General features: G+C 44.4%; 1 protein-coding gene across 2 annotated transcripts in view; it reads left to right on the top strand.

Moving 5' to 3' along the window:
- The window catches only part of PSTPIP1 (proline-serine-threonine phosphatase interacting protein 1), a 47572-nt gene that overhangs the window by 2246 nt on the left and 17398 nt on the right, over positions 1-27928 (top strand). For both annotated transcript variants that reach the window (XM_085233906.1, XM_085233907.1), the window contains exons 2-6: positions 10512-10612; positions 14082-14156; positions 24033-24067; positions 25069-25175; positions 27095-27157. In XM_085233906.1, the coding sequence (XP_085090032.1) occupies positions 10512-10612; positions 14082-14156; positions 24033-24067; positions 25069-25175; positions 27095-27157 (381 nt within the window). The remainder of the gene's footprint in view (positions 1-10511; positions 10613-14081; positions 14157-24032; positions 24068-25068; positions 25176-27094; positions 27158-27928) is intronic.

The following is a 27928-nucleotide window of genomic DNA, read 5'->3' as shown; positions in this document are numbered from 1 at the left end:
AGGAATATGCAAACTCTTCCTCATCTCATTTTTATCCTCACTTTTTGCCTATTAAATGTGGCAGTGCCAGGGCTACGCTAAAAGTTTCCTATTTCTGCTATTTTTTTTATTGTCTGTGTACCACCGCCTAGGCTAAACCACTCCACCGCCTAGGCTAAACCACTCTGCTTCTAGTTACTGTTTTTGGTTTGATATCTTCCACACACGCTGGTTTAATGGTTTAAAAGAAAGTTGCTTAAAGCCCCCACTAAGATGCACTCCTTTGTAATAGTTTCCTATCCTCAGACAATATTTTTTGGAAAATATTAATAAAAAGAAAAGACAAATCAGTTTTGATAGTAGACAGTTGCTCAAGGCATTAATATTCTTACCGTCCTGTTGTACGAATGCAAAAGATGTTACCTGTCTAATCACATTAGGTAGGCAGGTAAATTCCCTGCTAATGGGGAGCACGCCTCTGCTTCCACCTGAATTTCATATTAACAGGATTATATCAATAGGAGAGACCTGAGCAACATTCAATTTTTGTTACAAAAACCCATTTACCCAAAGGGAAAGTCTTTCCCTTTTCTTTCTTGATCTCCTTCTATGTTCTTGTACTCATTTGATGTTCCACCAGAATTCCCACTGTTGCCTTTTCCTTCAATTTAGATTTTCTCCGCCACGCTGCTCCACAGCAGCCTGGTAAGACGTGGCCATTCCTGGTCAAGAGGAACAGGCACTCAGCAGCATCATTCTGGCTGCAGAATTCTTTGCCTACAAAACACTCAAGGCTATGATCAGACGCTGCAGCACTGGGAGCCATGTAGGTGCTTAAGACAAGCCTGACATAGACAAAGATCTTTTAAAATCTTCCTTGTTTGGCTTTAGACTATAGTCTATGCTTGGTTTAAAGCAAAAATCTACCTCATACGTGAAGCTCTCACCTGCTGCCACAGATTTCTCACATAACACTATATGCCCAAACAGAAGTAATCAGTTTCATAAATAATTTTACTTCTTGTGAGCACTTACCCTGTAAATGACTATAAAAGATACATTATGTGTCACAGCAGGACTATTTTCTGGACTTACTCGACAATATACTCAAGAAATGCTATATCACTACTTCCCCTTAGGATGCCTTTTTTAGACCTTTCCTGTGGAGCTGCTTTCTGAAATAGGTTTGGAGGAGGGACAGAGCCACCAAACTTTCTGTGCTGGCATCTCAGCTCCACAAGTGGGCCCCCCAACTTCCATTTGGATGGGAGTGGATTGTACTGGTTGTAGCTATCTTTACAGACACGAGGCAAACCAACATAATTAATCTCGCTGCACACCGTAGAGCAGGCAAGCTCCACTGTCAGTGCGTCCTGCAACTTTCTGCACTACAGAAAGTGTGACTAGAGGCAGACTTACGATCACATCTCTGTGCTGACAGCAGCCCTGCTTGCAGCCAGCACATGTCCATATTGGTGGATGTGAGCAGAAATGGGGAACAAAACGAGAACCAGCTTGGAGAAGTCAGACTGACTGTCCAGCTGAATGCCTGTGTTTGTTCTCCATCTCCATGGAAGATGCTGCTCTATTCCCCTTCTGTGTGTTATTTCTCCCTGTATTCTTCCATAGTTTCGACAGTGGCCAAGATGCTTTACTCACTGAGGCAACAAGAAGCACCCTGGGGATGAGGGGGTTGCAGTCTCAGAGCAGTCACTGAAACCACAAGAAATCACAAGAAGAATACTTGCTTACTCGTGGCTGTGGAAATACTGATGTTCCAGGAAACACTTCTAAGCAGAGCAAAACAATTAAAATGAAACTCAAATGAACTGATACTGATAATGAGGCAAACACATTAACAGCTTTTTCCAGCTCCCATATTGCTGGTACACGACCTAGGGGCTGTGCGAGGAACCAATGACAGCACATTCAGGGTGGTTCATTTCCTTGGTGATGAGCTGGAAATGAAGGACTGCGGTATTACTTCTGCAGCTTTTGGTTGTGTGCTCTGTCAGTTATGGCCTGAATGTGGTATACCAGGCTGAGCATCTTCCTGCAAAGAGAAAAGGTACCTGGGCAAGAGCTAAGTGCAGTACTAAGGCCTTGGAAGACTTTCTAGAGTAGGTAGATGAATGGGTTGGTGGAAAGCTCATTTTAGATCAAGTAAGTTCAGTAATTTCTAATTAAAAACAATTAGACCTTTAATGGTTATACTTTATTATTTTTTTCTGGTGATCGTGCTGCAACTGAATGCAGAATCTAGAGGGTTGGATGGTTTAAACTGGCTGATGGATGAAGTCACAATGATAATTTTGTTCGTATTTTTACAGAGGATTTGATTTGATCTCTCCTGCTCTGCAAAAGGTTTGGACATGGGGAAATGGCAGATTCTTATTTATCCTGACTTTAATTGTGGCATTGCTATGTGCTTTAGATACAGAAAAAGTGACTCAGACTCTTTTCGCTCTCATATACGTAGATATGTCTGATGAACACAACATAGATCTGAAAGTATTTGTCGTACATGGCTTGAAACAGAGGCTGCAGATTGGAGCAGCACTTCAAGCAGAGATCAAAGCAGCAGCCCTCAGGTTTGCCAAAGTAGGCTGCAGAGATGAACAGCATGTCCAAATTCTCCTGTGTCCGAGGACTGGGTGGTTCATTACCCATCCCATCTCTCCTTTGAGACATGCACTGCTCACTATGCACTGAGCAGCTGCACCATGTGTCTCCAAAATTTACACTCCCTGACCACAGACACTGATCCTGTCTTCCTCTGCGGGCACAGCGGAAGACTGAATTTCAATCCACTTCTGATTATTGCATACTTGTATGGAAGGCAAATTAGGCTGCTTCATAGAGAGATCATTTTTTGATGTTCGTCAGCTCCTCTGAGCTCAAAAAGAGCTCCATATTTTGCTTTCATGCCATACTACAGCAAGGTAGATTCTGGCTGGCAGATGGCACATTAAGCACTTGTTTAATCTCCTGTTTAATCTAGGTTTTATAATAAAACATTTCTCAGCAAGCATAGTTCTGTAACTTACAAAGTTCCCCATGTTGTTCAGTAGGAACGTGGGGGTTTGAGGCTGGGATGAGGTGACAGCTCAGGTCATAGCTCTGTGCTGAGGGCATCAAAGACAAGAAAAGAGAAAAAAAAAAGATACTGAAAATGTGCATCCAGATCCCAACAGCATCTCAGTTCCCTAAAGAATTGCTCCTTTACTATAAATGGAGTTCAGTACCTCTTCAACAGGGTGAGGAAATGTCCCTGTACAAGGCTGAGGAATTGAAAAGTTCCCTGGCTCTTTTGGTGCCATTTCATTTTTGCTTGAGATGGAAACCAGCAGGTATTTGCTGTACGTCTTCAGCATTAGGTGGAAGCCAAGCAGCAAAGGGATCTGTTCAGGCAGGTTAGAGTTTCTGTTTCATAGAATCACAAAATGGCCTGGGTTGAAAAGGACCACAATGCTCATCCAGTTCCAACCCCCTGCTGTGTGCAGGTCACCAACCAGCAGCCCAGGCTGCCCAGAGCCACATCCAGCCTGGCCTTGAATGCCTCCAGGGATGGGGCATCCACAGCCTCCTTGGGCAACCTGTTCCACTGCCTCACCACCCTGTGTGAAAAACTTCCTCCTAATATCCAACCTAAACCTCCCCTGTCTTGGTTTAAAACCATTCCCCCTTGTCCTATCACTATCCACCCTTGTAAACAGCCGTTCCCCCTCCTGCTTATACACTCTCTTGAAGGCCACAATGAGGTCTCCAAATGTTTCTGAATGTTCCTCTATTCAGTGACAACAACAACAAATAAATAATTAACCCAAACTTTTTAAAATTTAAAGTAGCAAATTTACAAAGGATAAAGATATTTTGGTGCTGCTCTCAATTTGCCCTAATTAATTCCTAAAAAGGAAGGGGGGGGGAAAAAAAAAAGGGTGGAGATGAGGGGGAAAAAGGAAAAAAAAGGTGGATGAAAGTAGTGGGGGAAGAGACAAAATGGGAAGCCAAGCTGGGAAGTCACGTCCTCCCCTCACTCCGCACTCCTCCATTAGTGCCTGTAGCAGCTCTGAGGTGCTTCTTCAAACTAGTAGCTAGAGGAAGGAGGAACTGAAATAGAATTCCTAATCCCTCTGTAGGCAGTGTGGATAGTGTGCTGGCACGGGCAGTGGCATGTCTCTGGATGAGCTGACCCATGAACGTAGTTGAATTTAGTTAAAGGAAGCCCTCTTTTGGGAGTTTCTGTAAGCCTAGAGTTGGTTTGCTTCTGTTATATCTTGAAATTCCCCAAGTCTTTGTGAGAATGTGCGACATCGTATTGAGTAACAGGATATGTTGAAAATGACTATTTAAGTAGTAAAGATCTCTCGTAAATGGAAATGACAATATGTGGATATTGCAATGGTGCTCAGTAGGAAATTAATTTGTACAGCCACACTCTAGGCAGATTTCCTGAAGCTTTGCCCCGCTTTGTGCTGTGAAAACCCTCCAGCAAAATGCCCAGCTCCTCTTATAAGGGCTGCTGAGAGCATTGGTGCAACAGCATATTGTCCTTAATGCCTTTTCCAAGACTACCAGAAAACAAATCGAAGTTTTCTAAGACAAGGAAGAGAAGGAGTTTTTAAATTAAGTTCCAAACTAAGCAGGCCTGGTGCCAGGGGCTGTGTGTGAGCTCCTGAAGAGCTGGTGCTGTGCCTGAGCAAGGCAGGATTGTTCCACATCATCCTCTCCTACACGGTGTTTGCAGAAGGAAAGGAGCTCTCTTCATAAAAGAGACCTGGAAGCAGAACTAAAGCGGAATAGAAACAAAAATAAACTTTGATCACTATTTTGTATAAAACAGAAGTGCTCTCTACTTTAATATTCTATTTCTCCTTATTTTACTTCCAGTTTCTCTTGTGTACCAATTATTAGTTAAGATACTGAACCAACGTCTGATTTCAGCACTGAAATGCTTATCTGCCTGGCTGCAGAGGGCAGCTTGGCCAGCAGGGCTCCAAACCTGCCTGCGACAGCAATATGCAATGCCTGCTGCAGGCCTCCCTGTTGGCTCCCATGTCAGCCAATGTCTAAAGTCACCACGTGAAAAGAAAAGGAAAGGAGGGTCACTATGTCTAGCCTGCGTCACGTAGAATGGAATCATAGAATGGCCTGGATTGAAAAGGACTTCAAAGATCATCTAGTTTCAACCCCTCTGCCACACACAGGGTCGCCAACTACCAGACCAGGCCACATCCAGCTCTGTTTCAAACCAGGGAGGGCTTTTGTTATCTCCTGTCCCATTTCTCACTTCAGCTACATGATTTCTTCCCCAGGTAACTTTGTGCACTCTCAGAACATTATTAAAGAGTTAAGGAGGAGAGCTAAAATGGAGGTAACAGCAAGAGCAGAGTCCTCTTATTGGACCGGAATCCCTCTCAGTGTGCACCATTAGTCTGCCACTCAGATCACCTGCAAAAGTTAAGAAGGCTTTTGTGCAGCAATCGCTTTGTGGGCATGCAAATAACGGCACAGCATGACTGCAAGAACACCTTACCCAGGGCGTGAGCGAGGAGGGCGAGGGCACAGGAAGCTGAGGAGCGAATTCCCCTTGTCAGCACAACAACCATTTCCTTCTCTGCAAAAATCTACAGTGTCATAGGGAGCAAAACACAACTGAGAAGCAACTAGTTGCTCAATGCCACCACTTGTGCAATGCTGCTGCAGAGTTTGTGAAATATCAATTTCAATTTATTGTTTTACACTGTAGCTCTTGCCGAATTGAAATTTGATGAGAATCTCTGCCTTCATTTTAAGTTCTCCAGCCTACCTTGCTAGATAGAGAAGTGTGAGATAGCAATCTAGCAACTCAGTATATTGGAATGCTACAAAAGCAATGTTTTTTTTTCCCTCTGATTTTTGAAGACATCATTCAAGATATGCATCTATGCTGTTTGGCAATAAATAGTGTTTGCTCCCCAGGAAAATACTGCATTGCAGACTTAGGTAACAAAGAGTAATGTAATTGCAAACTAAGCCTCATTTAAAAGATACCCATGTCAACTCCTGAAATGATAACAAGAGGTCCCAAGGCAGCACTCGATAGCGCTCAGCAAAGGGTCGTGTTCTACAGTGCAGAGGGTGGGTTTACAAGAAACAAAAGAAAAGTCAGAGTGCCAACCTCAGCCTGCCTACTCTCCCTTGTTTTGCAAAACCACAATGACATAATCCACGATTCCTTCTGAATAACAGCAGGTGGACAAATAAGGTTGCACAATTTAGCTAGCGTTTTGCATGAAGGCGTGGACAAGTTTGCTTCAGTAACATCTAACAGCTATTTACCAAGCTCATGCTTTAGTTAGCAGTAAAACATTTTGTCTTTCCTACTTGGTATTATTGCAATAGCACCCTCACAACTTTTGTCAGAAAGCCTCGCAGACACCTTCTGAGCACTGGGCTCAGAATAGAGGCGCTGTGCAAAGCCAGTGCTCAGCTAATTAGAGCCCTAAGACTTGGCACAAGGTGATTCACTTTTAGCCAGCAGGAGGGAAGGACAAGCCATGGTGCTGCTCAGCCATCTTCGCCCTGGGCAGGGAGTTGACACCATCAAGCCTCCCACTTGCAGCCTTCACTACCAAAGTCCCCAGAGCCCTAATGGCTGCAGAAATCGCTCAGAGCCAGCCACTCTCTGCCACAATTAACTCCTAATGGTTACTTGCACGATTGCCTATGGGAAACCTTCTGCAGAAAACTGCAGTCCAATTCACATAGTTGTTTTGGTAGCACCATTAACGTGAGGGAGCAGCATCTTTAAGCCACGGAAAAAATAAAAAGAAGGTATATCCCAGTGCACTTACTGGCAGCATCTGTTTGCAGCCTTCCCTGCCTCCTCTCAAGTATGCTAGGAAAAGCTATTCTGGTTAAGCAGCAGTATAAAGTTGGTGCTTTCAGCCGTGTTGCTCTATCTCTGAGGGAGAAGCATCACTTCTCCTACTGGCAGGAGGCAACTTCTGTGAACAGGCACAGCAATGAAATGCTGCCTCTGCATTAGCTGTGATTCTCCTGATGAGAAGCAAAACCCCAGGCTCCAGGGCAGACACCCAAGTACACATGGAAAAATCTCAGAGCAGTAGAAATCTGCCTGCAACACTGATAGCCCTTTGTCAAATACTCTTCTTACTTGTTATTAGAGGTCTGTTGGACAGCATGGATTAACTAATCCTTTTTATTAAAGTGACAATGAATAAATCCTCTTTCACAGCTGCACGTGCTTTGCTTGAGTAAATTATTTACTTGGCAATGTTAACAAATTACTGGTGGCAATTTGAATTGCTCTCTTCTAAGCAACAAAACAATTGATGTTTTCATAGAATCATAGAATGGCCTGGGTTGCAAAGGACCACAAAGATTCCAGTTCCAACCCCCTGCTATGTGCAGGTCACCAACCAGCAGACCAGGCTGTCCAGAGCCACGTCCAGCCTGGCCTTGAATGCCTCCAGGGATGGGGCATCCACAGCCTCCTTGGGCAACCTGTTCCAATTCTCTCTCTGAGTGAAACTCTTAGTTTTACAGCTTTAATGAATGTATTCCTTATCTAATAAGGAGTACCACTATGTAACCATATCCTTATCTAAAAAGGAATATCTAATTTATATTAAAACCCACCCAAATATCCTCTGACTATTCATCATTTCTTACAATCATCACACAGTCCCAGCCGAGAGGTGCCCAAGCACCAGCTGAGCAGTGCAACTTCAACTGCCTCTACAAAAAATCAACTGACACAAACGCTAATTATAACACAAAACAGTAAAAGGAAAATAGAAAAAAGGCCAATCAGCTCATCAAGGCTCAAGAGCTGTTTTAACATGATACAATCTTGCTGTCTCAACAAAGAAGACCTGAGGTCAGTTGTATTGCTAGGAGATCCTTAAGAAACCAGAAAAGAAAAACAAAGGAGGACTTTGCACAGACACAGAAGGAGAACAAAGAGTGTGAGGAGGGTGAAAAAGATGCTGGTGGCTGTGATGAAATGGGAACAGCAGAGCTGGAAGAAGGGTTCTGAGAGCCAGTCTCAGGATTGATTTCATTCAATCTATTCGCTGCAGATACCAGTGTTCATTAAGGATGGTCTGAGAGCAGCTGCTGTTGTAGAATGAAATGCTGTGCTGGAGGTATCTGATAGCATTTGAGCCTGGGGTAAGAGAAAGCGGATACGTTTTCAACATATTCAAATCATACTTGCAGGCAGTAAAGAGGAAGCAGAGCTGTCGGGTAAGGTACTGGCTGCTTTGTGCTTCATGTACATGCATGCACGTAGATGTGCACAACAAACCCTGAGCACACTGCTCCTGTGTCCTGCCTGGCAGGAACCCTGTGATCTGGGAACATGAAGTGCTATTGCAGATTTTGTGTTAATGCATACAGAAAGTTCTCTCTTTTAAAGGGCTAAAACATTCCTGTATTTATAATGGGCAAAGTCTGTCTTTTGCATTTCTGAGGTGTTTGAAGTAATGAGGCTGGAAGGCAAAATGATGGAAGACAGAATCGGTCGTAAGCAGTAGTGAGCAGCACAAAATTGTCCCTTTAATACCAGAACAAACTCAGCAGCTTATGTCCTGGAGGCTGGTCCATGTGCAGAGCTCCAACAAGAAAGCATGGCTGTGTGCCAGAACACAGCAGCACAGCTTTGAAAGGATCTATTAATGCAGAAGTGAGGTTCTCTGCTTAGACGTGTTGCAAAATTCATTCACTCGGTCACCAAGGCAGAGCGGACCCTGGTGCAGTTTTTAAAATGACATGACTTCTTCCCCTTGCATTTTTATGGTTGGAACGAGATATCCAAATGGCTGAATCAAGTCCATTAGTAGTTTTCTCAGGTCCTTAGAATGACCAGCAGACACCCTGCTGCATCTGTGGGTGACTGGGGGAGGAAGAGAGACTGAGCTTGGGCCTAATAATGAATAGGTATTGCATTCTCCAGTTAGGGAATTTGTTGGTGGCTCACTGATGTGCAGCATTTGCTACTCTTTCATTACACCATCTGCACCAGTTTAAAAGAAGTAGACAGTGGATTTTAGCATTTGTTGTACAGAAACAGCAAAGTAACATGATAGAGTACTTTTCACTTTCTGTTAGTTGCCTGTAGCAGTATGCCTGCCTGCTGGGGTGACACAGACCCATATAATAACCCACGGGCAGCATTTCTGTGACAAGGGAGCTGTGTACACAGCCACGGGATACAGCTTATTGCATCTGGAAATATGCAATCAAAATTTTTGTGCTGCGAGCTTGCTGTGGCACATCTGAGTCGTTTCTGCCAGGCAGAGTGAGTGATTAATGAGAGGTTTTACAGCAGCAACGCCACTTGCCCTTGAGAAGTTCTCAAAAAATAAAAATAAAATTGCCTGGGTATTAGCAATAACCTTTCTGCTTTCCTCCTTTCATGTATTTCATAGCAAGATTGCTTCTCAGGGCCCGTGTCTGTAACTAGCCCTTTGAAACAGGAGGAAAACGGATGTTTTGGTTTTGAGATCCTGTTTCATAAAGGGTGATTATATGTGTCAGATGAGCATGTGTAATCCCATCATCAGTTGAGTACTGTTACAACAGTGATGAGAGTGGGTCCACTGCACACCCTCCATCACCTGTTATCTATGTTATTGTTCTGCCTGGCTCTGTAGAGCAGACCCTTTGCTGGTAGATCCACGTGAACCATCATCCTACTTTCTTTGCTTTCTCCCCACTGCACATGCCAAGGTTGTCACCTTGCCACTTGCATCTAGGCGGCACATCACTCCTACTGAGAGCCCCACGGTGGTGCTGGTTTACCCTGCAAGCAGCTCAGCACTGCATGGCCACTCATTCACCCTCCACTCCCTGGGGGATAGGGAAGAGAATGGAAAAAGCCTGAAGTAGGACTCGTGTGTTGAGATAATAACTATTTAATAAGACAGAAAAGGAAGAGGAAAAAAGGATAATAGTGATGATAATAGTACACGCAAAATGATAATAATACACACAGAACAAGTGATGCACAAGCAATTGCTCACCACTCACTGACTGATGTCCAGCCAGTCCCTTGCCTGGCAGAACTGCTCAGCAACAGCTCAAACACTGCCGTGTCATCAGCATTGTTTTTCTCTCAAAGCCATACCATAGCAACACATCAGACACTGTGAAGGGAAAGAACCAACACCTCTGTACCAGCTAAGAAGGTACAGTGGTGAGGTGACTGACGTATAGGAAGAGGAGCCACTGCACAAAAATCCCACACCCAACGCTAAGCACGACTTCCTCCAAATGACAGCTTTTTGGCACAGCAAAATGTGGGACTCACTTCGCTTCTTCATTATTATAAAATGATCTGGATTTAAACAAAGATTTTACAGTGCCCTTAGCTCTGCTCTGGCCGCTGCTGCCCAGGGCAAACCTAAAGGTACATTTGGATTTTCCAGGAATAGGACTTGTTTCAGATGACTGACAGTAAGCGTCTCCTAGACCTGTAAGCTTTGTGCACAAACTGTCTAATCTCTTTATCTTTCTGTCCTCAGTGCAAGGAGTTCACCTTACACACTGGCTTTGAGGTGCTTGTACAGCGACTGCTGGATGGTAGGAGGATGTGCAAAGATGTGGAGGATTTGCTCAAGCAAAGGTGAGAAAGTTTGAGTGCAAAAAGTTTGAACAGACACCATTTTGTCTCTCACTGTGCATCTGGAAAGACATAGTAAGGCTGTTGCGGATACAATAATGGTACTGGTTTGTCTAGAAAAGCCCAACTGAGGTGAATCCTAAAGTGGTCACAGCTGCTGAGTGACCAAAGGTGGTCAAATGAACCAATGAGATGGTGCTCCATTTCTGGGCCCTGTACTCCTCAGGGCTGTTTAGACAGCTTCAAGTATAAAATTCTGAAAATGAAACAAAATAAATGAGAATTTTACACCAGTTATATCTTACGAGGGAAGAGACAAGGTGAACGATGGAGATGGGCAGTGAGAGGGATTATAGTCACCTGGCTACAAAATGGCTTGGGTTGGAAGGGGCCTCAAGGACCATCAAGCTCCAACCCCCTGCTGCAGGCAGGCCTTAGTATATTAACATAGCTTTTCTCCCATGGATAATTTTCCAGCATTTTGACATGATTTGTGAAAGTAGATAATCCAAAGAAACCTCGAAAGTTTAAGGAGAGAAGGAGAGAGAAGAGAGGGGTGAAAGGATCAAAAATCCAGAGCTTCATTAAAACTCAGGTAGTTATTGGACTATAATACTGTAGTAGAACACAAATCCACAGCAAGAAGCACTATCAAGTTTCCACATTCAACAGGAAACTAATGACTTGTACATTTTTTCCTTTCTCCTTAAATGTGCTGTGGCCACATGCAGTGTTTCAGCTTCCTGTAATTATGAAAAAGGGCCATTTTTCAAGTACAGACAAAGCTCTGCAAGATGCTACCAAAAGTTCTTCCCAGATCCTCAGAACATCCTGCATCATTTGCCCACCTCACCAGATTTTGAGTAACAATAGTGTGCTTTATCTCCATCCTTACACACTCCTCGGAGCCCCTCAGCAACAGCTATGCACACAGCTAACACTTCTCTGGGTGAGAAAATAAATATTACACAGCTGCTCCAACTTTGCTGTTCATTTTTGTAATTCTGACTTACAAAAAAGATTTAGATTTGGTTCTGTTTTGAAGTGGCTGAGTTTCATCAGTAGCGATGTGCAGTGTGAGGCACATAACTGATGTATGACCTGTTAGAAAGCCCCCACACTATGAATTATATATTCAGCAGGTGATCCTGTCTCTGTATGAATATCGCTCTGCCTTCCCCAGCCACAGCTCCTTTTTCCTCCCACGCCGTCCCCATCCAGTTTTCTGGTTTTAGGTTGCTTTTCTAAAGGCTACTTTTCAAGCACTGGAACTTTCACGGGGATGTGAGCTGTCAAACTGAAAATTCATTATTTCGAAGTGTGAAGAGTCTCCCATCAAAATCCAAAGCTATTTGAATTGCTTTTCTTGATCACCAGTGGAAGCATATTTTATTGCCACATGTCACGGAGTCCTGAAGTCACATCAGCCTGCCGGTAGCTTCACTTTATCTGCTTAAAATAGCTCCTCTGTGACTCATAACTTACAGAAATCAGAATTGCATTGCAGGCTCCAGGCAGGCTCTGCACTGCAGCACACATCTGATGCTATGCTTGCCTATGGTTCAAAATGTATTAGAGGCTTTTCTGCGAGTTGCAGGATGAGGTTCTTCCTGCTTTGTGGTAGAGGCAACAAAAGACTTTCCACAAAGGATAAAAAATACATTTAGAGTCATTTTGCAGATCTGAACACTGCAAGAACAAGTGTTTCCATGAGTGTTTGTACACCCCCAAACCACTGCTGTGAGTGTACACAGGCCCTCTATCTGTCTCATGGGTTTGGTGGCAAAATTTCAACAAGGGCCCCTGCAGCAGCTGCCCTGAGTGCTGGCACCTCTGCCCGGCTGTATCGACGCTTCAGCTTCCCACCCCGATCAGTTACCTTTGTTCACAAATCCCCCTGCCTGATCTAGCGGAGAGCTGAAGAGCTTGGGCACTGACAAAGAGGTCACATTTTGTAACAAAGCCCTAGATTTAGAACAAAATATGTTCCAGCTGTTGGTTGCTGCAGGGAAACCCAAAAGCTGCGTGAAAGAGCACCAGAAAGTGGGAAAGACAGCACCAAGTTGTGCAAAGATGTTGTCAGTGACCTGTCAGACCTGTCGGACTCTAGGCTACCACAGTCTGGGGTGAGGTCTGAGAAAGATTTGACACAATAGTCTTGCAAGAGCTGGGACTGGCCTAAGAGCTGGCCATGCTTGTTTGCCTCAATATTCTGCATATAAAGCTGCAAACCTGCATGTGAGATTTCACCAGAACCACCAGCCCACATGTCCAGCTGGCTGCAAGCTAGGCGTCACACACAGATGAACATCCAAAGGTGCAGTCAGATGTTCTCAAACAGAGATGCATCCAAACAGCTTCCCTGTGGCAGTACCAGAAGTCTCACCCCAAGCAAACTGCTTGAGCTCAGTCTATAGCAATTATCAAGTTCAGGGGCTGAGCAGGAAGGCAGATGTGAGAACAAAGCAGCAGGACTGCACAGCTTTCACTTGTGATGCCTGCATCACAATTCCTTTTTTGCACAAATAACACGTCTCTCCAAGGTGCCTAGTCTCAGGCTCAAAAGTCTATGGAACGCTTTGAAATCCCTCCTGAGAACTGGACTTACCTTAAGAGAAACAGAAATAATAATCATCCTAACCACGCTGTTATCTGTTGTTGACTATTCGACAGTATTCAGCACCTACAAAAAGGCTGAAAACCCAGTTCTGCCTTGGCCTTACACACAGGTTTTACAACATTTTATGAAAAAAGAAAATCTTTTTTCAAAGAGATGAGAAATTTCTTCCGGAGCTGGGGGAGGAGAAATCAGCCAAGAAATCATTCTATTCCTTTATTAACCATAGAAACAGAACCACTTCCCTGAGTCATGAGTTACAGTTCCCCATTAGGTGAGGCATTGCACCACATTGTTGTCCCACCCCCATCCCAAACTGAAGGGCCTCACCTTATAACCAGCACAGCCACTTCCCCCTCTGCCTCCACTGCAGCTACTCAAGAAGGCATCTTATGTTTCCAGTGCTTTCCTACTACTCCCACTTCCCACTTACTCACACCCTCTTTTTAAAGAGATCCTATGGCACCCACTCTTCCTTCCCTCCCAGCTTTCACTTTGGCCACCAAGTCAGCCATCACATTTTAGCTTTCTTCTGCAAAAGAGGTTCCTGAGCATCTTCATTACATTTCTCTTTATGCATCATTTTCAGCTGAATCCATAGTCTGATCAAAGCCATGAAGATGAGCATTTGTTTTCTCTCATTTCTTCCAGAAATAGCTCAACTGAAATATTTTAGAGGTAACTGCTAGCACTGGAATAGAAGAGACAGAGAAAAATGAAGATAGAGGAAATAAAGAAATGCTATTTCTCACATTTCCTACCTCAGATGCAATTACAAGAAGAGCTTTGTAAACACCATGCTGCTACCACTAGGAGAAATTGAGAAAGTTGTTTTTTTTTTTTTTTTTTAAACAGAGCTCAAGCAGAAGAGAGGTACGGGAAGGAGCTGGTTCAAATTGCCCGAAAAGCAGGAGGACAAACAGAAATCAAGTAAGGAATTCTGCTATTTTTGGTACTAACGCCTTTGTGTTGGAAGCAATATCAAATATCAAACAGCTGCATTCTGCCTATGGACAGGGTCATGAGCTGCTCATGGCTGTGACTTGCCCAGTGCTTCACAGGAAATATGGGGTCTCCAGAGCAGGACTTGGAATATCTCCGTTGGGAATTGCCAATAGGTCTTTGCTGGGAAAAAGAAATTCATTTCAGCTTCCGAAAGCAAGCAGGGTAGCAGGGAAGAAGGAAAAGGAAGCTGTTAGTAAAGGCTTAGGATGGTGGGTTGGCAGGTATGGGACGTGTAGCAAACCCTGACAGGCTGCAGCAGAGCTAACTGTCTCCAGCACTACTAGTTTAGATGACATTTAAATTGTGTTGGGAGGGAAAGATTTATGTTGGCATGGAATTTGACTTAATAAACACTGCTGATAAACTGCTGCTATTACTGATGGTAGCAGCAATAATGAGACGTATTTGTCATTAATGTAACAAGTAATAATACAGTAAGAAGGTGGAAAAGGATGAATATTTGGGGTCACAGAAGACAGGCCTGAAAGAGACCTCAATCTAAACAAAACAGCTTTATTGATCCCTCATCTGCCCTGTATCTCATTTCTTAATTGCCATCTCCTTTTTACACCTATTTATCACTCTGTTGGTGTAAGCAGGTTTCCTGCTCATATCTTATTGGAAAACTTGACCTCAAACCTTTTCACATCAGGACGTGCAAGCTGTAGGCAATCCCCATAGCACTTACTATCAATCTGGTGGCACATCTGGAGTGGCAGGGAAGCTGTCACATTAATCCAAAGGCCTGGTAATGGGGAATGCTGAGGCTCAAGTCCAGAGTGCGGGCAAGTCTCTCGTTGCTCCATCTCTGCCTTGCTATGAACTGTGCTTTAGGATACAAGAACCCTACCAAAGGCTGCTGGGGAAAACTTGCATCTTCCTGCTATCTCACTTAGGAGGCTTAATCAGAGGAAAGGAAATTAAAAGAGCAGGTTAAGATCGGGTGGTTTCTGTCCAAAGCAAATGCTCAGATTAGCAATCCAGGATTACCAAAAGGCTCCACCTGGATTTATTTACTGGCTGTTCAGGGCAGGTAAAGGAAACACGTTCAGACACAGAGCTTTGGCTTCTCTTCTGTGACTTAGTGGATAATTCACAGGTCTGACTTTTCCTAAGGAATTACAGTAGATTGATTCATAGGCAGAACCAAGTCCCAGGGCTGGATATTAATCCATGCTCCCCTGAAGTTGGAGGAAGTTTGGAACTAAGCCCAGATCCAGTCTGATCCAAGCTTTATAGCTTGGCATAGATAGAAAGCTGAATATACCAACAAAACACATTTGAAAGCTGATTTGCTCTGTCTCCATAACACCATGCCTGGTCTGGGTAGTGGCCACCATTGAGGAGATTATTCTTTTGCTCTCACAGCAAGTGTCTCAGTGTGCTTATTTCTGAAGCAAAGGGAGCACACCTGACTTTCTGTCATTCAGCATCCCTCTGGAGTTGCACACTGAATGACATTTGTCCAGAGTCAGTGCTTTACAATCAGGAAAAAAAATGGGATCTATTTGGGACTGGAACTATTCATGGAAGTGAACTAATTGGTTTGATGCCTTGAAATTTTTGACCTGGTGTGTAGTTTCTATTTATTTAGATGACATGTGTCACCGAAAGCAGTACTGCCCCACGACTGGTCCTTCAGAGAGACCAGAGGGAGGGAACATATGTACTACCTTTAAAAAAAAGAAAAGAAAAGAAAAGAAAAACTTGGAAGGCCCGTCCTACAGCTGGCCCCACACATTACCCCAGTGCTTCCCCCTTATATGGCTCCCACTACTGGGTAGCACACTGAATGCCAGTAGTTTTATAGATACCTGGCAGGCTGAACAAGGACTTTCACATCTCTGTATGTATCCTTCAGTAGCAGTATTTCTCAAATGAAGTCTAACTAAGGTGTTGTGCAGGTATTAGTCCCTAAAACTTGCATTTGGCAATCACCAGGAAAAAAAGTAGCTTCCATTTTTTTTTCTGCAGAACGTTTTCCAGAACTCCCCGTGCTATGCAATATATTGCAGAGGAGCAAGAATTACTCATTTTAGATCACTTACTCATTTCCTTGCTAATGCAAAATTATCCTCTGGTCTGAAATTCAGTCATCTTTTAAATATCTCTGTTGCTAAGGCATTCTGTCACTTCTCCAGGGGAATCATTTCACACTCCAGTAGCTCTTAATATCAGGAAGGTGCTGGTACCCTTCTAAAAGGCTGATAAAGAAAAGGAAGATCATCCATCCTCAGCAACCACCCATAAACTTCCAGTGTCACAAAACACACAGAAGACCTAAGAGAAACAACTGCAAGGCCAATTAATTCTGTTTAGCACATTATAAACAACCCAATGAATCGGCTCCAGAACCCTCCCATCATTCCAGCACGGTCAGGGAAAGCAGGGTAGGAGAGAAGTGGCACAAAGCCGAGGTGAGCAGCTGTCCCTGTGTGGAGCAAAGCCTCTGCAGCAAAACCACGTTATGGCCCATGTAATGGGGACAAAAATATGGGGACATCACTCTGAGCTGGGAGCCAGCAGGGGACAGGCTTACAGAGCTGCTCGCCAGAGGTGTGATTCTCTTTCTGTCAGGTCCTCACTGCTCTTTTAACACCAGTATAGGAAATGGCTAAGATTAGCCTGCAGCTAGAGAGAGGTTGCTATCAAAACAAAGTCAGAGAGGGAGATGTGCCACCACAACCATTTTTTTTCTCCTTTCTTTTAAATAAAGCAAAGGCAGTGCTTCTAAAATGAAGCGATGCTGGTTACCGTGGGCATGGCAAACAAACACTGCAGCTTCCAGCACAAGAAATGAAAGTTCCCTGAAAGGCTGCCTAACAGCCAAGGCACACCATCACTCCGCAGCACTGCCTAATTCAAGCAATTGTAGGCATTCTGCCTGCTTGCTGTTGCCTCAAGCACTGCAGCTGGTAGAAGCTACTTCCTATAGGAAAGGGAAAAATCCTCTGACACGCAGCATGGATCTAACTTCGCATTTACTGAAAGTCCTAGCAAGTTCACTTCAATGTACAGAAGGATGCACACGTTTAAATCGACATGTAATACTGCAAGAAGGGTCTCACAGGCTTAAATCAAAATCTGTTCAGCCAAGTATCTTGTCTTTGACACGAGATCCACAAAATATTTCTCCTAAATAATCTTAACGCCTGGTGGGTCAGAGGCTGCCAAACCAGCAGCAGCTTTGAATTAAATAGCCCCAGTGGAGCTTTCTTGTATCTTGTTCTTAAAGCCCTAAAACATGTTAGCAGCCACTGAGTCTTACAGCAAAGCAATTCACTTGCCCATTAAGGGCCTCTTTCTGTCTTCAGTTCTAACCTGCCCCACCACACTTGTCATGCTAGATGAGACATTCCTAACAGAGGCAGTTTAGCATCTTGTCGTGCGGTTTCTTGAGGCATATCTGTACTGGTATGCTGCAGTCCCACTCCTTTTGGGCCTTACAAACACACTGAGCAGCATAACATCATCAAAGGAAGGAAAAAGCTGGCTGCTTCTTTCAGGTAATCACTGGGTGTCCCAGCACAGCTGCGGATGCACGCCGTATGCAGAGAATATGGGTAACTTGGGAGTGAAAGGGCTGGAGGACAGCAAGTACCTGGAGGCATTGCCATGGGATCTCTGTGCAGATGTAACACTGGAGGGGGTCAGACCTGGGAGGGGACAAGGCAGCCCTGAGGAGTGTGCAAGGTGTGGGGACCACAGCAGTCACAGCAAAGTGATAAATGCTGCCCTGAAATAGATCTCATCTGTTGGAGCTCAGGGCTAAAGGAGAGAACCACAGAATCACAGAATCATAGGGGCTGGAAGGGACCTCTAGAGATCATCGAGTCCAGCCCCCCTGTAAAGCAGGGCCCCTATAGGAAGCATTCAAATGTCTTCATTTCTACTTCTTGTTAAGTTCAAAGCCCTGTTAACCCACTTTTTTTAGTTTGTATATAGAGACACATATATGAATCAATACTTCATAGTCTCTAATTATTAAACAAATCATGAAAAGGATGATTACAAAGCTACAGCCCTACTTTCTCAGCAAAGGCCAGGTTACACCCATAGCCAATGAGGGAGAGGGACCTACACATTACAGTGCTTAAACTGCCATATCTTACTGTAGTCTCCATATCCTGTGCTGCACACATGGGACAGGACGCACAGAAAGTGGGATTTTCAGCTAAGTTATAAACAGGGACCAAATCTGCAATGTTTTGACACACAATAGGTAACTCTCAGCAGAGCTCATGCCTTTGAGAGGAAACATCCTGCAAGGTGACTGGGAATTTCTGTGCAACAGCTTTGGGCAACTCTTCAGCAGAAGAATATGAGAAAAAATATACTACAGAGCCCAGTTTTCAGGCACGTCCTCTGCTTCAGCTGAAACAGAGCCTCTGGGAACTCGTCTCCTCTGTAAAGCAACTGATGTAAACATGCAGAAGCTGGTTAAATTCTGCCCAGTCTGACAACAGCTATATTTGTCATTTGCCCTGCTTGTCTCTTCTTATGTATATGATTTCCTCTGCTTTTCTTTCCTTCTTTTCCACTAACATCTCCTTCAGACCCTGGGAAAGGGCAGTTCCTTCAAGCTTTTTCCTGCTCTGCCCTTCTCTTCAATTTCAGAGAATACAAGGTGAGGGCATCTGTAACAAAATGCCAGGCTGCTGCTTCCTGTGTGTAAATATAGGGTGTCTGTCATGTAATACACAGAAACATCTGTACTGTTCTCACGAAGCAAGCATTTCTGAACCGAAGCTAAAAATCATTTTGGAAGGTCACACTCTTCTATTGTTAGATACTTTCCAACTGAATGTTTTGAAGCTGTACAGGCTTTATACGCTCACGTGTGTTTTGAACTTTCAGGATGCTGCAAAAACAAATCCAAGCATCTACATGAAAGCCCTAAACCTCTGCTCAGTTCTTATTAAACCCAGGCTAGATAAGTTCACCAGTGTCGAGGATAAGTGGTTTTGAGCTGTGCTGTTCTCTTCCCAGGAGATGAGGAAATTTAGTTCTATGTTAAAGTACCTAAGTTTTTTTGATGTTTTTAATCCACTGGTTTAAATGCCATAGATAATCCTGGAGTCATAAGGGTTTTGGTTTGCTCCCTTGTCCCAGCAAAGTCTGGTGTGATTAGTGCAGAAACCAACCCTGCGAATGATGCAGCCCCATTTCCAGTCAGCTTGGGGCTGCTTCTATTTCTGACACTCATGTGAAAGTACTCAAGTAAGTAGCATATGCAAAACATGCATGCAGACACTGCAGGACTAGAGTGTTTGGTGCTGTTTTCATAAAAGATAAGCTCATCCAAGCCAACACAGAGCTCAGCCTGCTGCACGGTGGCTGGCATGACTCACAGGAGTGCCTTGCTGTAACTAACTCAGACAGACTGACTCCTGGACCGCAGGGGACAGAGCAAAGTGCTGCCTGTACCTTTCCTCCTCCACAGGTGGCTTAGCCATCACACCCAGCTAACCTGCACACAAGTCTTTCCAGTTGCACTGAGTGGCTGTGCCTTTCTGCTCGTAACTCCTCAAAGAACAAGCAAACACCCAGGCAAAAATGAGTTCCTTACTTGCACCACGTCTCCAGTAAATGATGTCAGACAGGGTTCTTGTGTGCAGTACTCTGCTACGTGCCTGCCTAGGACTTGGGAGGGAGTTATCTTCCTGCCTAAAAGCAAACTGCCACCCTCTGCATATACACCCGGTGCAGAGAGTCTGAGTACAAAGCAGTAGAGAGCAGATGCTTCTGCATTTGTTTCTCCACACCTTGCTACCACAGAAAGAAGTGTCAATAATGTCACATTAGGTCTACCCTATGTGGTGGGAGGAAGTAGAGATGTTAACTGTGGTCTCAGTGGGGACTGGCTTCAGAAACACTTTGTCAGAAACTAAGCTAAGCTACCAGAAGCAGAGCTGGAACAGGACTGCTGGAAACTGCTCTGTGAACTTCATCTGGCAGAGGCTTCTCCCAGCTTCAGAAAGAATGTTAAAAATGTTACCCTAAGAACAGGATAGCATAGAAATGAAACCTTACAGAAAAGGAGATGATCTTGTTTTAAAGGAAGGTGGAGTTATTTTCCACTTCTATTCACCAAGCAGAGATTAAAAAAGAAGAAAAAAAAAGAAAGGAAATTTAAAAAGAGCTGTGGTTTTCCGGTTAGAAGAGCCTTCCTGTGTCAAAACGTAAAGGGACTCTATGAATTACTCACAGCAGCCTCCATTTGAGGGAGGAGGCAAAATACAGAAAAAAACCCACCCAAACCATCGAGCCTGCAGTGGCACAAAAAAGCAGTGCAACATAGTGAGCGTATCTGCGTGCAGAGCAAAGTCACCAGAGCTCAGCTACCTGCGCCTCTGGTGCCGTCAATTCAGCCTCTCATGGCTCTGAAGAAGGCAGCAGAGCCCCATCTGCAGCACGCTGCCTGGCAGCCCCAGCTGCTTGTGGTCAGTGCCCAAGAGAGCCTGGGTTGCCAGGTACATTTGGGAAATCCACTTTGGAAAGAGTTTTGAAATCTACGGAGCAAGAATAGTAAAACAACGAGGTTCTTGTAATGAGTTTCTACTCTCTGTACTACCCAGCTCCTCTGAAAGCCCTGCCAGCCTCCTCCTCCCTCTCCACTTGAAAAAACGAGCACCAAAAAGCGCCTTTTTTACAACAGCATCTCCATTCCTACTGTTGAGTAAGGAGGTCCTGCAGCAAACGAAGAACGTTTCAGCCGCTAGATGGCAAAAAGCACCAGGAGTTGCTGCAGACCGGCTGTTCTCTGGCTGTTCCCCATCATTGCAGATTCAGGGGCAATCCTGTCTGTATCTGAAACTCGTTTTAACAAATGCAATCTTTAAACATCCGAGGGGAAGCCTTAACAAACATGCAGGATGAATTCGTGTAAATTCACTGTGACACCTGCAGGAGCCGGCATGCAGGGATGCTCAAAGCAAAGGCTGTGTTGTCTGTAGCTGAAGTGCTTGGAATTGCCACAGAAACACCAGAAGTGAGGAATTTCAAAAAGAGGAGAATAGGCAAACTCTGCAGCTTTTCTCGAATTATTTTCAACCCCTAGGTTTTCCAGTTTGGTTGGAGAGGTGCTACAACAGACTGCCACAGTGCTAGGCAGGATCACATCCTGAAAGGACAAGAGACTGCGTACAAGTATCCCTAAGAGTGACATACCTTCATTTTCAATGCTTTGGAATAAAGCCCTTCTCGATCTTATACAAAAGTCACACCAACATGGATGGGATGGGCAATAAGTAGTATATAGACACTGTGAATATATACTATATACACAAGAGGGCCATCTAAATTAAAATTCGCGTGTATTTCTGCTACACGAGGTGCTGCCACTAAACCTTTAAAGCACTGAAATGATGTATTTCACTGATACAATCAGAGCACCCAGCAGCAAAAGCTCACCTATCGAACTGCTGCTGCAGCCCATAAAGGAGTCATAAAGGAGTACCTGCTGGTTCTGTGGGTTAAGATGTGATTTACTTCCCTTCCTGCACACCTAACTAGGCACAGTGACATATCTGCTACCCCTTCAGGCCCCATAAGGATAAGGGATCTGGTTGATTGATTTCAGAAAAAAAAAATATATAAAAATAAGGAAGGAAATAGTTTAATCTATTCCAATCTACCTGCAGATTGTGGCCTTGCCCTAAGCAGCGGCTGGGGACCTGGCTGGATCTCAGACCAGGAGCAAGAGACCAGAGCTTTCTGAATTAGCAATTAAATACCGTGCATGAGGCAGGTATCTCTCCAGCTCATAGCCAGATGCATTATTGTCCCAGAAGACAGATTAATGCTTACAGAGAGCCAGCAAAAATAAGAAAAGCTTCATGTATAGTTTAAAATCACTGACTACTCTGGTAGCTCTAATGCCTGGAAACAACGACAGAAAAGCAACAAACTGCTTTTGTCCTTGATATGTACTGAGGATGAGTTGTTTTTCAGTATGCATTACAGCAGCTCTGTCAGTCTTGGTATAACCTGAATCACCAACGCTGATGAAAAGATCTCTGGGAAAAACAGATGAACACAGCACATAAATTAGTATGTGTGGTTTGCAAGTGCCCTCTGTTCTTACAATTTCAGTATTTACTCATTTCTGGGATGATGCTGCTAGCATGTTCTCCACCTCCCCCTGGAAAGTCCACACTTAAAGCTAATTTTATTTCATGTGTATATTTAATTTTTCAAAATAATCCATTGGAGGTTTTAAGTAGGGAAAAAAAGCCAATTCAGCTGCTGATATCCAACTTGTTATTTGATCTAGACCTTTTAATTAAAGGATTTGGAATAAATCCTTTTTTTTCCCCTTTATGTTGAGAAAATTGTTTCAAGTTCCACACTAGAATCATTTTATGCAAAAAGGGTACAGAAGGAAAGGTGAGCAAAGCTTCAAAATGATTAAATATTACTGGGACAAGTAGTGACACAAACAGATTGATTTTACCATACATACGTCCTTGAGAAGATGCTGCAGGAGCCCAACAAGTAGATGAATACTCATGTTTACTTGTTGAAAGCAAAGATTTGGAAGTGGATCGCAGGGCAATTACTGCTGAGGACAGATCCACTCTTTCCCATCACCTGAGCAGTTTACTTATGCCTGACCACGTGGTATTGCAGGCTATGGTTAGGAAAAAGATGCCCATCTTAAATTAACCTATTCGTATCCTCCATGTGTCTCCTAAGTCTCCTGGGGCAGGCCAAGAGATGCAGGATTTCCCTGCCCATCTGCACATGGCTGAGAAGACACACGAATCCTCTTCTGGGCTCCCCTAATAGCTGTGGTTCCGCCAAGGAGATCTTGGAGGGTTTTTGCCCAGGCTCCCACCTGAGGAAGTCAGAGACTCTCTGCAGAACATTTTCCCTCGGGGAGCCATACAGCCTGGGGCCTGAAGAGGTGGTTTCTGAGTCTGGAAAACCTCCGAATCACAGTAATATTGGCCTCTGTGCATGCAGACACCCTTCCAGCCTACTAGCCAGGAGCTAGAGCTGATCATTACACTGAAAGTGACTCTCACAAGCAGTGCTTTTTCCTTTCTCATTGCCCCTCTGCTGATCTTCATGCTGCCTCCTTAAAAAGGACTTTGGATTGCAGAAAGCCAGGACAACAAGTGAACTATAATCACCCCTTCACGTCCTCCTGCAGCACTACTCTGCCTTAGCTGTGCACCTCCATCCAGCTGAGCAGCACCGCATCAGTGTTTGCTGCTCTCCAGGCTGTGCATCGCAGCCCAGTGCCGAGGGCCGATTTTACAGCACGGCACATTCACGGCTGGGAACAGCAGCTCCCTCGGCTCTCTGCGCTGCATCTCCTAAAGGCGAGCGAGCCGCACCACGCGGGGGTGCTAGGAAAGCACAGCAGGGAGGCTGCTGCTCCAGCTGCAAGGGTGAGCAAGGAGGAAGCGTTCATCGTGCTGCACTTACCACGAAGGGTGGGGCTGCTTTCTCTGCTCCGAAGCCCAATTTCCCTTGACCTTTATTTCACTCACTTGACTTGCATCCATTGGTAAGGTGGAAGAACAACGTTCACAGTTACAAGTACAGATTAAAAAAATAGGGTGAGCGTAAGGAGTTCTACAATTCCTTGCTTCATGGAGCATTTTATTGCATTTCATATGGTAACAGGTTGATGTTTTTTTGTCTCTTAGCATGGTCAGTTTTTATTGCAAGGCTGTTAAGAGCTTTATTTCTGTGTGGATCTTTTGGCTGTGCGGGAAAGTTTTGCCTCTAGATTCCCAACCCATCCTTAGAAGCCTGTGCTAATGAAGTGCTCTTGTTTTTATCTCCCAGCACACTGAAGGCAGCATTTGAGAAGCTCAAGCAACGTAAGTATTCGTATCTTGCTTTGTGACCCAGGTTCAGGCAGACGCACCGTGTTGGCACCCTCTGGGCTCTTTCATCCTCTCCCTCCTATATTGTTAACCTTTCCGTCCCAGTCTGTTCCTCTATCGAGCATGGAGGGTGGGGGGAAAGCACAGTCATTCACATCCTCTTCCAAGTCTGGGCACTGAACCCAGTCCCCAGAGGCGCAGAAAATTGCTTTCTCCTCATGTTATTTTTGTCCAGATCAAGCTGCAAAATACCAGCTCTGTCCCTCCTTCACAAGACACTAACATCCACATGCATCCATAGGATGCTTTCTTAAGACGCCCAGGGCAGAGTTAAAACCTTTCACACTGTCATAGCCAATAGGACAGTGTTATCTGGGTATTGGTACCTGCTGTTCAGATAACAAAAGCACTCTTTCAGAAGCAGCTGGTGAATTAGGGGACTTTTAGAGCCTGGAAGGAGGAAGCTCAACGGTTTTGGAAAGTGCAGGGCTTCATTTCAGAGCCACCAAAGCTGACAAATGCAGAGAAGCTGCCAGCCACTTCAAACAGCATCAGTCAGATGGTCTGAAATGCAATCCAGCTTAGCCGACCCTTGGAAATTCTCAGCTTGCAAGCTCCCCTGCTGACATTTGAGCAAGGCTGGAGGCAAGTGGCAAGCAGCTCCCATAAGCAGAGAGAATGTAGGGGAGGGAAGGCAGACACCAGAGGGACAATGGAGGTCCTCCCCCACAACCACAACACCTGTGGCTGGAGTAAATGGGGCTAGGGAGAAATGCAGGGAGATCATACACTTGCTAAAACTGCTCTATTCAGGCTGCGAGCACCCTCAGCAATGTCAAACCCTTCATGTTTCTACATGTACTTCTTTGCTGAAGGCTGCTCTGTTTGGAGCATGCTGTATGCAGCAGCCAGATCTTAGAAATATCTTCTGAAAAATGTGACTTTACCTCTAAAGTCCTTTCCACTGACTGCACATGAATTCTGATCTGCTTTAGAAATTGAAAGTGTTGGAAACTCTCATATCCAGCTGGCAGGAATGCTGAAGGATGAACTGAAAGGAATAGAGGAGTTCCGAGAAAGGCAGAAGGAACAAAGGAAAAAGGTGAGGAACCAGCCAATCTTTGATACAGATTGGGTCAGCGGTCCATTCTGACGGCCTACCTTCAGCCATAGGCTGTGAATACTGCAAAAGATAATAAAATGTGCCCAGGGTACCCTTCTCTTTCCACACACTAGACTGCAGAAGAAAGCCTCTTTCTAATCCCAGCTAGAAATTAAGTAATGCTCTGAACTCCGGAGACAGAGGCTTTAGTCACTTTTACTGCCTCTGCTGTAACTGCTGATGCTATTCTTATTCATGTAAGAACTTAATCCATCCTTTACTCTTTTTTATATCCTTGCTAATTGCATTGCTTTGGCATGATCCTGCATGATCTCTAACATGCACTAAAATAAAGAGATAACATAAGCATCTAAAATCATAGAAGAAAAATGATTGTTAAGCAGAATGCAGCACATACACCGAATACTTAGAATAGCATCAAGTTGATGCTGTGCAGTGAAGTTCAGAGAACATTCAAAGCTATCTCATGCTCTGTGATCTCCTTATCTCCAAATCCCCAGGAGAAGAAAGAAAGAAAGAAAGAAAGAAAGAAAAAAAAAAAAAAAAAAAAGCTCTCAATGGAGACAAGTGGTCACTCTTACACCTCTGTTTCCATGGCCTTGAAGACAAAGAGCTGACATCACTGAAAACAGTGATTGAGGGAACAGTATAATCAAATACCCTGACCTTGGACAATTTTAAGCAAAGGTAAATGTGTACGAGCAATGTCCAATGCAGCAACATTCTCATGTCCACAACCCAGACACAAAGGAGCTTGGAGCAGCACAGAACTCTCAATATGAGGGGGTAAAACCAGTGCTGCTACTGAGATTTGATGTGCACAGCAAATCACACATGCAAAGACAGCATGCACCCAGCCAGAGTTTCTCTACATCGTCCCCACCTCATCACTAGGATCTGCAAAGAGAGGCTTTTTCCTGTTGAAAACAAAAAGCTTGGAATTCAAATGGAAACTGTTATAGGGGCTTGGAAAAAATAGTCAAAACTCTTTTGGAGTCTTGAGACCCATTGTAAGATGTTTCTCCTTCAGCACGTGGCTGTGAGGAAGTCAAGCTCAGACACACTGGAAGGTGTCAGCATTTTAGGAGATCTCGCATAACACTGTTCTGTGTTTGTGCTGGACCTGCTGCAGCTGCCATCAGGACTGTGCTATGAGCCTGATGTCAAGCACGCTTCTGGGTGACCCCTGAGGGAGCTCTGCTTGAGCAGAATGTAAAGATCAAAGGACCAGAAGTCCCACTGAAGAAACCCATGCCCTGCCAAATAGGAGCATATCTCATGGTCACACAAGGCTGGGCATAACAGAATTAAAGCTATAAAAGAAAATTCAGCACCGTCTTTCCAATGCTGACCAGATTATGTTGTGGAAATCAAATTGCACAGAGCATAAATTTGCCAGAAGCAATGAAATATAAATTACACAGGAACTGTTTGAGTTCAAAATGGACAATTACTCCTGGTCACATGGGTGAGACTGTGGTTTGGTCTGCAAAGAGATTGAGCTCTTGGACCAGCAATGAGCTCTGCTAGCAGAGCTGATGGGCACTGATGGGTGTTACACCGTTTAATCTCCTTAAGGTTAAAAAAAAAAAAAAAAAAAAAAAAAAAGGAAGGGTGAGGGAAGGAGGGAGAAAATGAAGACCTACATCCTCTCTGCTATTAATGGAAAGCACTGAAACAGAATTATCCTGGATTATTTATTTATTTTTCTTACCTGATACACTGATGCTCTCTGTGTCACTGAGAAGCCTGTCAGTTGCAAAAGCAGAGTGAAGTCATTTTTTGCACAGGCACGTGGCTGGTAGAGAGACACTGCCAGTGCCTTTCCTGATCCTACCAGCAGGCAAGGGTCCAAAGAAATGCTCACAAATGCTCACACTCCCGTGTGTTTCTTACAGTATGAGTCTGCAATGGAGCGCATGCAAAAGAACAAGTTGTCCCATTATAAGAAAACAATGGAGGTAAGCAAGGAGGTTTTCTGCAGATTCTTCAATGCAAACTCACTCCAGCTTCAGACTGTACCACATGAAGAAAGGTCAGGAATGTGTATGTATGTGTTCTAATGGCACAGCTGTGTGTGTGTGAGAGAGGATGGGATTCCTGGCAGGAGGGAGCTAATCTTCCCTGCATCACCCACCAAAGTCTCCCAGAGCTCTCAGAAAGCTAAATGTGGAATTAGCATCAACCCAAACAGTTCAGATGGGATTTAATTCTTTCTAGACAAGGATAATTATAGGAGAAAACATTCTTTTCCTGTCTATGAAAATAACTTTAAAAAATTGAGCCTCATAAGCAGAAGGAAACATTCCCAGCAGGGAGGTTTGCAGGTACAGGAACTGCAACAGCTGGGTTTGGTTTCCAATGGGCAACTGCCTCTAAAGAGCAGTTGCAGACCTACCAGTGCTACAGCTGGAATTGTACTAACTATTTGAGTTTACATGTGGCATCATTCTAAGTGAAGAACTCCCTGTCTTAGAGCTTCTTGTGCAAATAAAGGTATCTTTTGCTTCTGAGAACCCTACTGAGACTGCTGCCTACATGGGGTTGGTTCTGCCTCACAGCTTGGAGTGCTGGGTCAGCCACCTGGCAATCCAAGTCACGCTGTGGAAATGACAACCCGTCCTCACTGGCACATTAGCTGTAACTTGGTCCCTCTGCACTGGATGCACCGACGGTGCCTGTGTTGCATCTGTGCAGAACACCCACAGCAGTGACCACCTGGGCAGGGAGCT

The sequence above is a fragment of the Meleagris gallopavo genome, chromosome 12, assembly GCF_905368555.1.
Source record: "Meleagris gallopavo chromosome 12, MGAL_WU_HG_1.1, whole genome shotgun sequence".
Lineage (NCBI taxonomy): Eukaryota > Metazoa > Chordata > Aves > Galliformes > Phasianidae > Meleagris > Meleagris gallopavo.
Note: the sequence above shows the minus strand (reverse complement) of the source record. Positions and strands in the feature narration are given on the sequence as shown.